We start from the raw sequence: 14,306 nt of genomic DNA, 5'->3' as shown, positions 1-14,306 counted from the left end.
ACCTGACTCAAGATGCCGTAGCCAACAGCTAGGCAGCTACAGTGCTACACGGTGACCTCGAGAAACAGAGATATATGTGAAAATGGTCAGTGTTCTCCTTTAAGTCATAATGCTCAACATTTGTTCAAACATTTAAACTGATCAAGAAACTCAGTAAAGGTGTCTGTCTATGCAAACTGATGCAACTATGTAACTCATCAGCCTATATTGGTGATGGATGCTTTGGCACTGTAGGTTATAAGATGGTGGAACTATTTACACCAACAACTGGACTATTAACAAGCTCGGGTCAGCCCTGGGCTGACCAAAGATGTCTCAGAAATATTCATTCAATGCCAATGTGCTATCCAGTAGCAAGCAGCAACACCAAGGTAAAGTAGCAAAACTCTGCAAACATTAAATAAAGTATTATATGTCACATCGGTGTAATTACAATAGACTGTTGCACAAGTCCAACACTCTAAAATCCAAAATGCCATTCTTCATGGGTATGTTGAGGTGTGACCTGAGATCCAATAACCAAATTAGGAACAGGTTTAGGAACAGGTTTTAAAGTCATTTTGTATGTAGAGCATTATGCTAAAGTCTGATTTATTTTCTTTTAAAAGTATCTGTTCGTTTTGAACATTTCCCCCAGAAGGCCTCTAAGAACAGATTGAAAGGGTCTAGAGAAGTATGATTGATGATTGCCATAATCGAGCAGCCTTACTTTATAGGCCTCATTAATCAGGTCAAAGGAGGTTTCAAAGGGAACAAAAAATGGTAAAACATTTTTTAAAAAATGGCACTAACAAACTTATGACAAATACAACATGTACGTATGTTAACATCATAACCTTTTCATACAACTCCCAACCTCCCAGGAATAAAGTTGTCTAAATATTTTTTTTCCAAAAATCCAATGACGGTTGACTCACGCTGCCTGAACAAAAAAAGTTATGCGCATCAGTATTTCAATGACCCTATTAGCTTTGATTGCTGCTCCCATTTGCCATGGTATTGTTTTGACCATATGCAACATCATAACATTTATGTCCATCCAGAGTTGTATTTTTTTTGCTGAGATGTTGTATAGACATCAGTTAAGTCAAACTGTAAAAACTGTAAAATGTTCTCCATTCTCACATTCCAAAGACTTTCAGTAAGTTTAAGGTCAGGACTTGGTTGAGCTGACTCCCTGAACCAGTCTGCCATAATCAATCCCGGCATTGTGGTCCTAATACGTCTGTGGGAAGGAAAAATCCATTGATGGAATTACTGGGTTATTCTGTATTCAGGTACTGTAGTCATCTGGCTGCATTTGATCGCCCCATAACATGGTTGTCTCCACCTGACCAAGATAACCCTATAACAAGGCCTCCAGAGTCTCCACCTGCCTGAGACAACCCTATAACAGCCCTAAGAGCCTTGTGCTGTGGAAATGATGGGGGCACTGTTTCTTAAGGCCATCGCCCACCGGACACGTACGCGGCATGCCGCGACAATAAAAAAAATAGAACTCCATTGTTTTCAATGGAGCAACGCCCACTGGAAACGTCTGCCGCGCAGCAGCCGCACAGAGATAGAAAACTATTCTAAAATCCTGCGCATCAAGCCCAGACCGCCGAACACCGCTGAACGCCGCTTCTGGTGGGCGCCGGGCTTTACACTTCAACTTCTATCAATTGCTCTGGAGGCTTCAGACTACATTATCTTTTTTCATGGCACCAGAGTCAAATATTTATGATGCATCCATGACAATGCCAGGATTCATCTGCCTCAAACTGTGAAAGCATGATGGTTCAGGGAGGAAAATAAATGCGATACTTGACAAAAACAAATGTTTGGTTCCATAAGGTTATGCCATGTGAATGCATGAAAGGGTACTATAATTATAGCAAAAGGCAGTCCAATCAATTAATGGTGTGACTTTCTGGACTTGGCAGACTATAGTTGTGACATTGGAAATACTACCATTGATTAGCAATGTTCAAAAACTAAAAAGAACTCATCTGAGGCTGTTCGACACTTATCTTCAGCGGAGGTGAACTGTAGCGAGGGGTCCGTCAAAAAGACTGCTGCCTTGATATTGCCCAATTGAATAATTCCAATTAACGCCTGACAACGTTGACAAAATTGGAGACCTTTCACCTTATCCAAACACACATTTGTCATTTGGAAAACAATTTTGCTCATGTAATTTCTTTTCAAATTTGCTTTATCGTGAAAAACACTATTTTTAAACACTGTTTTAATTATAGAGAGAAGTAATTATGTGTCACATATTTGATAACTAAATAAGGTTGAGGAGGATAACTGTGCCAATAACATTCTATTCTATTTTTGTCCCAGGTGTCAGGAATGTAATGAATTTAAAAATGTCTCTCTCTCTGCATTCTGTAAGAACATGCAGAAATGGGTAGTTTCTGGATAGTTTACCATTGCCTTACGCTGGTTAGGCAGGCAAGCTAAACTCCCCTGCATGACCACTTACCCAACAATGCATCAATAGCTTTCAGGTAGTATATAGTGTAGTAGAGCAAACACACTCCAATTCATCCAGTGTATTAAGCATGAAATGGCATCTGGTTATTCATTATCCTCGATATATATAACATGTTAAAACATGGCAGCAACATTTCAAGAGAAAACACCCTTTTTCCCAAAACATGTTGGATTTAATAAAGTTGTTAAAAGCATAATCCAGACTGTACCTACTACTATATAAAAGTATGTTGATCTTCAAAATACAAAGAGGAAAAGCAAATCATGTCTATACAAAGGAAGCATGAAACTTAAAATCTAGAAATGAAAAGAGCAGCTCCGTACTTCAATTAAAAAAAAAAAAAAAAAAGAAAAAGAAAATAAGTATACCGTTTTACAAATACTCTTGTCTGTGGTTGAGGACTTCACATGGAGAAAAAAAATAATACAGTGTACAAAGGGACTTAAAAATGAGGGTGAGAGATAATAATAAAAAAAAAAGAGGAAAAGGCAGTAACAGTCTTAGAATCGGCGACGCTTGTTGTGGGCAAAATCAGCAGGTCCTGGGGGACCCCTGGGGAAGAGGGCTCCTCCAGCAGGCATGGGGGGGTTTCCCATCAACCCTGCACCAGCACCCTGGAAAGACACGGAGAGAGATTAGGAGTTAATATACGACCCATGAATAGATGGATGGAGTGCCTGAATAGGAAAGTTAAGAAAAAGAGTATAAAATAGTTGCTGTTCAAATTTAGAAATTGGGAAATCAAATGCTTCGCGTCGTGCCTAACAACGCCCCTAGCTGTTCGATTATACAGTATAACCCACGGCCTCTCGGGGCTTATTGCTTAATTCTACAAACCAAAGAAGAAATGCAACTCCATAAGCATGAGTATAATGTCTACTTTATTGAATCATATGAAGTGCTTTCTCTCACTTAACCAGCTCCAATTAACGTAATGCAATCTCCATGGTGTTGGAAATACTCCACAACAAAGGAAGCTTCACAGAGAACATCTTGTTGCCTCCTTTACTTTTTAAGTAATTTTTACACTTTCATTACCCCAGTAACTTTCAACATTAATACCAGGCTGACAGGTGAGTGGCTTTAATTGGTATCTTGTTTCAGGCATTTTGACCTGATACTATTTTTGGCCAGTTTTCAAAAAACAAAACATGAACCTTTATATATGAAAACATGTTGCCACAGTATAAAATTGAATTGTTCATGGCATGAAGTTTTCACATAGATCTCAGTTTGAGGTCACTGAGTACTGTCGGTGCTTTGTTGATACCGAGTTGCTGCAGCCAACAGCTATAGTAGCCAGGCAGCTAAAGCTGTTGCTAGCTGGTAGCCTGTTTTTTTTTTTTTTTTGTAGTCATACCATACAGTATTTGGTGACCTCGAAAAACAGATCTATGTGAAAAAAACAAAACAAAACAAAAAACTCGCCGCCATTTTCCTTTAACAACAATATAATAGAGAGCCATAAAATTGTAAATATATGCGACAGAAACTCGTAGCAGTCCAACAAGTTGCTAGCGTCAGTCTCACCTCATTGTTTCCTGTTCCTGGCTGGGCAGCATTTCCTGCCAGTGGGTTCCTGTTCATCCCAGCACCTTTACACAGACAAAGAAACATACCCTTCAGTATGATGGATCATTCAATTTGGAAACAAGTACTTGAACCTGGTGAAATTATAACTGTGCCATTAAAGGTATAGCCTATGATGCTACTCGATACACTTTTAATACTGTTCCTTGTGGTCCTATAGCCTGGTGTTGTACGTGTGTGTGTGTGTGTGTGTGTGTGTGCCAAAAAAAAGAAGGAGCAAAGAAGGGGTGCAATTGCAATAATGGCTGTTGAGCAAGGTACAATCAACTTTTCACCTCAATTGCAGATGGTACCTTCAAGTCTCAGTGTTAAATGTAAAGCTAAGAAAGCTCATCTCACCTTGCATGTGAATCCTCATCTCCTGTTCCCTTTGCTGGACAAAAGAAAGGGTACAATTTCAATGATTACTCAAAAATAACAGGACATATATTTCAAAAGACCCAAGTTCGCTTCATTTTCCCAACTTTCCTTCATTTTTTTTTCTTGAACTGTCTCATGCCTTGGCAATAGACCTACGATACATCTTTGATGTGGCAGTCTTAACAGTTAGTAATTAAATACTGGCTGATCCACCGAATTCAGGGACCAAACCGACTTCAGAAGAACAGTGGGGGCATTGATACAGAGAGTTTAGTTTAATATTCCATTTTTCTGCAGCTGTCAAACTAATTACAGGCTTTAGATCCATTCCTGCTCCAACTATAATCAAATATGATATGAGGCAATGAGTACTCAAAGTACAGAATTCTATACTTGGAAAAACTTCGCTTCTCTCCTCTTTACTCCTAAAGTGGGCCCATTTCAGATTTCACCACCACACACAGGACCTTAAACATATGATATTCTGTGCCCAATCGGCACAAAACACTATCTGACAAGCAGATGGTCACCTATATGGTGTCATCAGCTCAACACTCCCACCTCCTGCGCAAAAAGAGTATTACAGTGTGATATGTGGAGAGTAACATAAAGGCAGTTTTATGGCTTTGCATTGACTCAATAGCGTAGCCCCACAAAGCCCTGTGCATCGCCGTGTACCCCATCCATGCCCCCCACCGTCACCTGACGTGCGCCTCCAAAAAATTAACCTTGCGTTGAGGCGACGCAGACTGGAAGGACTGTGATTGGTCAACTCACCCTACAGTGGGGAGTAGCAACATGCTAGTTCACTGGCAAACGCTTTGCAAATAAATTCAGACATATTTTGGTTACAATTACGGGGTTATCCGTTTGTCTATTTGTCAGTAACGTTCTGAAATCAGCACTACGCCAGCAAGCAGCACTTTGTGGGCAGTTGTGGGAAAGTTTGCTTGCCAAAACAACAAACTGGCATGGTTGACACCTCGCAAATAACCTCAGACTTAGTTACTGGTTACAGTAACTAGGTCATTGGAATGTGTTACTGTGTCTATTTATCGATAACTTTTCTAAGCACGAAAGTTTAAGATAACAGTCTAAGGCCAAACAGTTTAAGATTTCAGCACAGCAGTGTATGGAGTTCACCATTCTGACTATCGTTTCGGTGGTGAGTGACGCAGACACAGGAGACGCAGAATTTCGAAGGGTTCATGCCGGCATAGTCATTGCATCGACACAGAAGCATAAAACAGCCTTTAGCTTCCCACAGCCTATCCAGTGTTCACAGAGGAGTATAGGATGTCTGCAGGATGCACCTATTGAAGTGGCAACATTAAGGTGTTAGCTAGTAACAACCCCTACATATCAACATATGTTAACAGCATTGTTACTTAGCCTGGGCAAGCTCATTCACTTGAATGCTCTTGGTATGGAGAGATCCAATACACTAGCCTGCTTTCAAATTCTTTGCAACATGTCAGCAAAAAATAGCATATTAGTGTTAATATAATTAACACAGACATAATTCACACAGCAGCTGATTCTAATAAACCCACAGGCCACACAGCAAGTGAGTGTCAAGTTCGACCACAGGCACACCTTCTCTGGGAAGACTTCCCTGAGAGATGTTCCTGCTAATCTGACCAATTTAAGTCGATAGAAACTGTGACAGAGGAACGTGTTCATGCGCTTTGAATTTTTATGCCTGATTTTACTCATTTTCTTATCTTCTTAACGGTTAAAAAAACCACCTCAGAACACAACTCATGGAATTTATTGTATGTACACCGGGTGTGGAGGGTAGAGCGAGAAAGATAGAAATATAGGTAGAGAAAGTCCGACACTCACACTCACATTCTCTTGGAAGTTTCCACCCTTGAAGCCGGCTTCCTGTTGCCTCCTCATTATCTCCTCGCTATGGAGGCGCATGTCCTCCTCCCGCCGGCGCCGCTCCTCCTCCTGACGCAGCTCCTGCTGCTTGCGCTTCTGCACCTCCTGGTTGTGCATCTCCTCCATGCGCCGCAGCTCCTCCTGACGACGCATCAGGTCTGATGGAGCAAAACAAAATCAAATGTTCATCTTTCAGCGTTCGTCTTTTCAGAGAGTAGGAAGAACGTTTTAAAGTACAGTATTAGATAAGAGACTAAATTCTCGGTGTTCACTTCTTTTGCAATGTGACCCGTGAAAGTGTAAGTGTGTGTGTGTGTGTGTGTGTGTGGTGGGGTTGGGGGGAGGGTCTTCCTAGCAAGTACTATTAGCAGGATGGCTCTAGTTTCCTTTGGAAACTTACATCTGTCTGCAACACTATTAGCCAAGTTACAACATGTGGTGAGGATGTCTGGCTCGCTTTTGTACTAGAAACGACTACTAGCCACTGCCTGCAGTCACAATGGCTTTAAGATGCAAGGGAACTCACACTGACAATTAGTGCTACCACACATGCATTTTATAAACCCAGGACCACTAAAAAAAAAAAAATCATTACACTTCATTCAAAACATAACTTGAGACAAATTAGCAGCTGCCTGCAGTTGATATGCCATCTCTGAATGAGATCGAACGTTCACTCCGTCCATTGTGCACAGAGGCTATCGGCAAATCCGAGACAAACAGGAATTCGATCCCTGTCTTTTATGGGGAAAAAAACCCCAAATAAATCAAATAAAAATGTTTTTAAAAAGTCAGGCCCGTCGACTCACCCTGCCTCATGAGCATGACCTGGTGCTCGTGCTGTGCCGCCTCCATCTCGGCCTCCAGCTTCTCCTGGGCCTCCTTGATGTTGCGGTCCACCTGCTCAAACTGCTGCTTCTCCATCTCCAGCAGGGCCTTCCAGCGCATGGCGTACTCGTACTCAAACGAGCCGGGCTGGGCAAAGCGTGGCATCTGCTCACGCTCTCTGGAGGGGCAGAAAAGTGGACAAGGAAAAAGCAAGAGAGCGGGGGAGAGAGAGAGAGAGAGAGAGAGAGAGAGAGAGAGAGAGAAAAAGAAAGAGTTATTAGTCAACAATTTGAAGTGAATGAACTTTCAACTACAATGTTAAAAATCTCAGGAGAATGACTTGATGTAGTGATTACAAGAGTACAAATATAATGCAAAATGCCATTACAGAACCAGAACATTAGAGGGGGGGGGGGGGGGGGGGGGGGGGTTCTACATACTTGTGGAACTGTTGATTTTTGGTGACAAGTTTTTCTGGTAGTCCCTCATCATCATCAAACTGTTCCATTGGTTCCACGGTAATAGGACGGGGAAATCTGTTATGGAACAACATGAAGAACACATCTAAAGCCGCTTAGAATACAGGAACATTTCATAAAGTGTGTAAGCATTACTTCCTATGACTGAATGCTATTACCTTGTTTTTGATATCACTTTGTTCTTCTAATCTACTAAGAACATTATAGTGCTCACCAAGTGGCACAGTCATATCAAGGGGGATCCAAGAAAGATACACTCAAGTGAATCTTTACTCATATAGCTCACAGTCTTTTAGATGCAACTCAGACAATCCTTTTAAAAAAAAAAAAATCAAACAAAAACAAGTCCTGTTCTCCCATGTCTGTCTGGGGCTTCAAATTAGAGCAAAGGTGTTGCCATTTGCTCCACCCAATCAGCAGCATGTCAATCTCTCTGTTTACTTACGCTGTGAGCAGGAAGGCACCATCTGTGCAGCGGTCCAGTGCTTTGCGGGCAGCTGGCTTTGAGGTGAACTCTACGATCCCCTTCCCTGTCGGACGCCCACGGTCGTCCACAATTACGATGGCGCGCTCAATTTGTCCGAAGATGGAGAAGGCTTCTTCCAGAAGCTCGTTGGAGACAAACTGTGGCAGGTTCTTCACCGTCAGTGCTGCACCGTGCGTAGCAAACCGCACACGGATCTGACGCCCACGGAACTGGGTGTCATCGAGCTCTGCTTTGGCTATGTCTGCCATTGTTTTGGTTTCCTACAGAATGGAGAAAAGACATTACTAAATGTGTCTCTTGTGACAGCGTTCACCCCTTGTTCTATGGGAGATTCACTTGGGATGGGAGGTCACAGGACCTTTAACTACGGACAGAAAGTCTGGAAGGTAAAGGGAGACAAAAAGACCTACCAGCCTGATGAATCCAAATCCTCTGTCTTTGTTGATGAAGATTTCAGATGGTTTGCCATATTTAGAGAAGAGCTTCTCCACCTCCTGCTCCGAGACGCCATTGGGGAGATTGCCCACAAACAATCTGCTGCGCTGCGTGTATGTCTTCTCTCCGGGCTTGCGGAAATTCTGAAGGTCGATGGTTATGCCAGCATCTACAAACATGTCCACATGAAGGCTCGACATTATTAAGCGCCAAATAACAGACATCCCTGTAGCTCTCAATCACACGGTTATGCAATAAGAATAACTATGAACGAGTTCAAATGCCCGTGGTTCATACTTGCGCTTGGCTGCTCATTATTGTCCGAGTGCTGCCCATTGCTGTCGCCTCCTGGCTTCCTCTGTTGGTCCTGGTGATTGGGCCTTCTCTGTGGAGCATGGTTCTGCTGGTCCGGACGGGGCCCCCTGTTGCCTTGCATCTGTTAAATATGGCGTAAGTGTTTGGAATGGTTTGTTAAAAAGAAAGGCTTATAAGGCTTGTTCGATCCAGTGACGCAGACGCAAACCCCGACTGATTTGAGTATCTGTACAGCATGATATAGGTGAAGCTAGCGTGATCTAACCACTCAAATCACCACTTCTGGCAAAATACCAGACTGAATAAACCAACCTTATTACGGCTAAGTCGTCTCAAAGACAACGAGCACTTGATTAATCTAAAAACAGTCGTCATTGTTTCAACAATGGCAGCTATTGTTGTGGTCGAGCTAACTAACTACTGGTAGCGTTAGCTAACGATTGTACCATAACGTTAACCATAGACATGGTGGCACACAATGAACAAAGTTAACAGCTGGCCTAGGATGCGAGCGGAATGTACACGATCGGGAAAAAGCTGTAAATAACGAGCATGCAGATGTGCATTAACTGACGAAAACAAACACAATGTATCCACCTTTGCACTTAGGATATATTAAGATCACAAAGTCAGCTAATCAAATCTTGATCATAGCATTACCTCGCGCTAACCACCGATAGCTAACGGCTAGCTACTGTTAGATAATAGAAATCCAGTTCTCCAAATTAACTACACTACAAAGACCTACGTGCAAACCATCAATAAATGATGTTTCAGTATCGTAATCTAAAGTATACCAATAACTTACCTTAACTAGAAAGGGAAGAGTACCGAAATAACACGGCTAGAGGGAGAATTTAGGTTACTGGGTTACAAAGGGTTGGAAAAGTGGGACGTCACAAGTTCACAACCTAACCATGGTTTCCTCGTAGAAGCTGATAGGCTTGTGACTAATGTCCGCCCCCAAATAAAATATAATGATTGGCTGAATCTTTCAGATACAGATTATTATTGGCCTAAGCAATTTTGAACCTTTGCCCAGGATGTGACATAATAAAGTTTGAACGACTTGGCATGAACGAATGCATATTCTCGCTCCAGACATAGGCCTATGTCTGATTAATCTCAATCTATGATCTAATCATATCGGTCTTGATAAACATTCGTGCATTTCAGTTTTCCTTACATACAAACGCGTGAGACAAATTAATGAGACACACCAACTGGATCCCATTCCATCCACTCTTCTGCATCATTCCCTCACTGTGTTATTCATCACTTTGTTTTCTGGATAGGCCTAAGTCCATTTTCCATTCAAACAACCAATGGTTACACCTTTGCTAAAGAAAAATACAGTCTCCCTTCTTCCCTTCTTGTCATGGGTTCCTGTAGTGGTTTTCAAGTAGTTTACTCAAGTTGCATTCTGCATCTGTAGAAAAAAACCCCATCCTACTGTACCTCACTGGCATTCATTTAGGGTGCCTCTCATTCGTCTGTTAAACATCCTCCCTTCCTTCCTCGGGCCTCGTCCTCACTGATCTACATAAAGAATGATTGGGCGGCAACAATGGGATAGTCTATCCAGTGTTATAGATCAGTAGGAACGAGCCTGGAGGATCGAGGAGGGATGTTCCCATGCATCTTCCTATCATTGTTATGTGGATGATACTCAACTGTATCCTTTACCTGTCTTACCCACCTAAATGAGTAGGCTACAATTTCTGTATGCCACAGTGATATTGCAGTCTGGATGAGCAAACGACATCCTCAGAATCTGATTTCGACTGAATATGCAAACAAATAATTGGCATCGGCTCCAAAAACAACTAGGAACTCTTCCAGTATTAGTGGAATCCATTTCTGTTAATGTATGAAGTCCTAAATCTATCTGATGGATAGTGGTCTGTTTAACTGTCAACAGTAAGAGGCACGTTTAGTGGAAATGCAGTTATGGCCTCCCAAGCAATCATCCAAGTCGATAATTAATGGCTATGCACGACCAAATTAAAATATAGCATATTTCCCATCAAATATCTTTATTTATTTATATATTGTATTACATGTAAAAGAAAATAAATTCATATGACCTGTTTTCATCCTGGAGATTGTCATTTTATTCCGGAGGTATTATCAGTGTTAAATGGCCTGATGCCATCTCTTTTGAACTGGACCTTCACCATCACTGTTCAATTGTGCTGTTGTACAAACTGTCAGGAGGAATCATCTCAGTTCAACCTCAGAGTTGTCAGATGGAATAATTTCCAGCATCTGACTGTTATTGCTCTTCTAGGTGTATGACTTAATGGGTTAAGTGTTTACTTATGTATTTTTTTGTTTTATCCTCATCATCCTTCTATTTTCCTTGAGGACAGCACATAAAAAGATGTTTTGGTAGAGTAGCTGACACCAAACCAATTCTCAATTAAGGTTGGGTCTAGGCACCCTCAGTTCATTCGAATTTCCAATTGGTTTAACTGTGTAAACAGCTGTGAAGTTGGTACATTATACTCAGAACCCTTTCATAAGTACAACAAACACTGTTCTTATAAACAGATTTTAAATGCCCTGTTTCCATATTTCATTGATATCAAAACATTATTAAACAAGATTAACTTCCAAAATACAGTTAAGAACAAAATTAGTCATGCCCCTGGCAGATATGGTTGATTTTCTTGAACATTATGTTTGTTCTGACTGAAAAAGACACTGGCACATGCCAAAAGGCTGTAAGACAATGTGGTAGAAACATACCACAGAAAGAATGTTACCCTTTTAAAATAATCAATGGACATTTTAGAGTGGCCCAGCTGGAGTCCAGACCCCAATCTGTCAAAAAATGAGCACAAGGCCATAGTGATGATGGCAAAAAATCGTTCCTGCTTCAAAACCTGTATTGCAGCTATAGGTGCAGCCTAGAATCATTGTGGAGACATTATATTATAAGAACCATTTTGAGAGATGTGGCGATACAGATGTTTCTATTGATTATTTAGAAATGGTATGAATAATTTTGGACATGCCATTTTTCATTAAAAAAAGATTTTTTACAAAAACATGGAAACACTTCTTTTTTTGATTCCATGTTTTTACTACATTATCTCACAACCTTTTGGCAGTTTAATTTTCAGTCAGAACAAACATATTGATTGAGAGAAAAGCAACATTAAATCACATGTTTGCCAGGGGTATGAATAAGTTAGTTCTTAACCACATGTCTTATAGATAACAGCAACATACACCTCTTATGAAATGATATGACTTTGTTTACACATGTAAAATATTCCCTGAGGCTTAACTGTAGAGGAATTATTTCATCATAGATATGAAACTCATTTGACCATAAATGCACCAAAATATGTGGAGTCTGGCAGCAAGCGAAGAGCTTTCATATCCCAAACAGAGAGGAAGAGTTTGTCTCCCTTATGCAGATGAAACAATGCCCCCTGGTGGCTGGAGAAGAGTTGGGTGTTAAAGGTCGGATCTAAGCATGGAACCTCCCTTGCTTTTGCAAGAGGAACGGGCTGTGAGTGAGTGGTTGTCCTTTTGTATATTGTTTGAAAAAAGTTCCCTCCAGGTGGTCGAGATGGAATCATCTGGAAATAAACCTGTGAGTAAACAAAGTAAAGTCCATCTTGTGGGACTATAATTTCACCGTCAGGGCTGACACGCATTAAGCCATCTTCAGTGACCTGGCCCTCAATATTGTTCCACCGGAGGCGATGTGTTGAAGTCATCTCATTTCCACCATCACCTGTTATAAAACATGATGGTAATATACATGGATGTATCTCTAGTCCATAAACCTGAGAAACACTCTGGACACTCCAGATCGTTAATCTTGAATTTCTCATTGGGGATCAATAAAGTATCTATCTATCTGTTAAGGCTCATGTCAGGGGAAACTCTCAAAACAATTTCAATTAACTATCCCTCTCAACTGTAACTGTAGCAGCAACAGCATGGTAAGCTTGAATATACATTATTTCAGTCTTAAGGCGCAATCCTAATCGCCCCCTCTTTAAGACTTCAGGTTTGGGCCCGACAGGCCCATGGAGATCCATTTGCAAGCTGGTTTACAGCCTTTATAGAGGATCTAGAGGCAGTATTAATCTAATAACCCCTGACATTAAAATCTGATAACTCCATATCTCCTTTAAACAGGTAAAATGTCTTACCTGGTAGATGATTAAGCTGGCGAAGTTCAGTCTCAGCTCCAACATGAATAGCAGGTATATACTCCTGGCTTATATTGCACTCTGGCATTGAAAATAAATGTTGATTATTCAATAAGGTTTGTATCATATAGACCAAGCTTATGTTCATAGCACTCACCATCCATGGATTCAACGATGACATTTTTTATGTCCCACTGCAGCCGCTAAAAACATGAAATCAAAGATCATCAATAAGGGAGATATTGCAGTATGCTAGACTGCATACAGTAGGCTACAATGAAGCTTACCCTTTGAGCTCCATGGCTGAACTCTTGAATGAGTAAATCACAGGTTTCCAAGTCTATTTGATGATAGGTCTGAATGTTTATATCTAGAAATTTGTATAGACATTCAACAGGATACTCCCCATATTCAACTTCATCTTGGGTCTGTAAATTGAATTGAAATTGAGGCAGACATTATTAGTATGCCATTAAACCTAATTGAAGGCATTTTGGGTTTCGTGATTGGAGTGGACAAAAGGCAGAGCAGAGTGATAAAAGTAAAATATAACCCTGGCTTAACAAAGTCACTTATTGAGCCTACCTTTAAAATGTCCTGGAAAAGACCATGCAATAGACGCACAGAAACGATTGTCTCCACCCCAAGAATGAAGCTCAAGGTCAGCAGAAAAATATTCCATTTTGTTGCACAATCCTTCTGTTTTTGTTTGGTGTTATGTTTCGATATTTTGTCGTTGTTGTGGATTTGTGCATCTGCATCGGGGATCATGCTTGTTCGGTAGAGATGAATTATCGCTTCTTGCCTACGTAGCCTACAGCAAATTCCGTGTGAGAAAATTCAGTTTATTTTACTTTCGATTTAATTATAGGTTATCTTCATCCAGTCCGGTATGTTTTCTAGATAGGAAGTCCCAGTTGTCACCGCCCGTCTTATCAGATATTCTTAAAGTCGGGAAATCTTATGCCTGGCATATGCATATCCCAGCATTAATTTGCAAAATAACACTTGCGGCGCAAAATCTAGACTGCTGACTCAGAGTTTCTTACATTACATGTACCCTTAAATCGATCCATCAATCTAACACGAACCATGACCCTGTATTATGTTATTATAACTTTATGACATTTAATGATATTACAACTCTGTATACAAAAACAAAAACACTACTGCGAGTCAAATAACTTTTAACTTCATAAGACATGCATGACGTTTGGAGTAGATTTTCACACCAACCAATCGTATCAAAGAAAATACGTTTCTAA

At 40.8% G+C, this 14,306-nt stretch overlaps 2 protein-coding genes across 4 annotated transcripts; both read right to left on the bottom strand.

Annotated features, from left to right (window-relative positions):
- Positions 1 to 2,635: 2,635 nt before the first annotated feature.
- On the bottom strand, positions 2,636 to 9,804 carry nono (non-POU domain containing, octamer-binding). Of its 3 annotated transcripts, none has more exons than XM_062536517.1 (10): positions 9,675 to 9,804; positions 8,849 to 8,987; positions 8,527 to 8,720; positions 8,075 to 8,376; positions 7,591 to 7,686; positions 7,132 to 7,328; positions 6,281 to 6,480; positions 4,415 to 4,448; positions 4,016 to 4,080; positions 2,636 to 3,099 (listed from the first exon to the last, which is right to left on the bottom strand). In XM_062536517.1, the coding sequence occupies exons 2-10, from the start codon at positions 8,985 to 8,987 to the stop codon at positions 2,986 to 2,988; spliced, it is 1,341 nt and encodes a 446-aa protein (XP_062392501.1). In that variant the 5' UTR covers positions 9,675 to 9,804; the 3' UTR covers positions 2,636 to 2,985. The 3 variants fall into 3 exon arrangements, with proteins under 3 accessions (XP_062392501.1, XP_062392503.1, XP_062392502.1); XM_062536519.1 differs by having other exon boundaries at positions 6,287 to 6,480; XM_062536518.1 differs by lacking the exon at positions 9,675 to 9,804 and adding an exon at positions 9,527 to 9,545.
- A 1,081-nt stretch (positions 9,805 to 10,885) lies between these two features.
- Positions 10,886 to 14,227, bottom strand: tnfsf10l4 (tumor necrosis factor (ligand) superfamily, member 10 like 4). The gene is made up of 5 exons (XM_062536516.1): positions 13,627 to 14,227; positions 13,329 to 13,469; positions 13,199 to 13,244; positions 13,042 to 13,122; positions 10,886 to 12,617 (listed from the first exon to the last, which is right to left on the bottom strand). Exons 1-5 carry the CDS (start codon positions 13,810 to 13,812, stop codon positions 12,196 to 12,198), a joined length of 876 nt encoding a protein of 291 aa, XP_062392500.1. The 5' UTR covers positions 13,813 to 14,227; the 3' UTR covers positions 10,886 to 12,195.
- Positions 14,228 to 14,306: the final 79 nt, after the last annotated feature.

The sequence above is a fragment of the Sardina pilchardus genome, chromosome 5 (genome assembly GCF_963854185.1).
Source record: "Sardina pilchardus chromosome 5, fSarPil1.1, whole genome shotgun sequence".
NCBI lineage: Eukaryota > Metazoa > Chordata > Actinopteri > Clupeiformes > Clupeidae > Sardina > Sardina pilchardus.
This window is presented reverse-complemented; position numbering and strand designations above follow the sequence as displayed.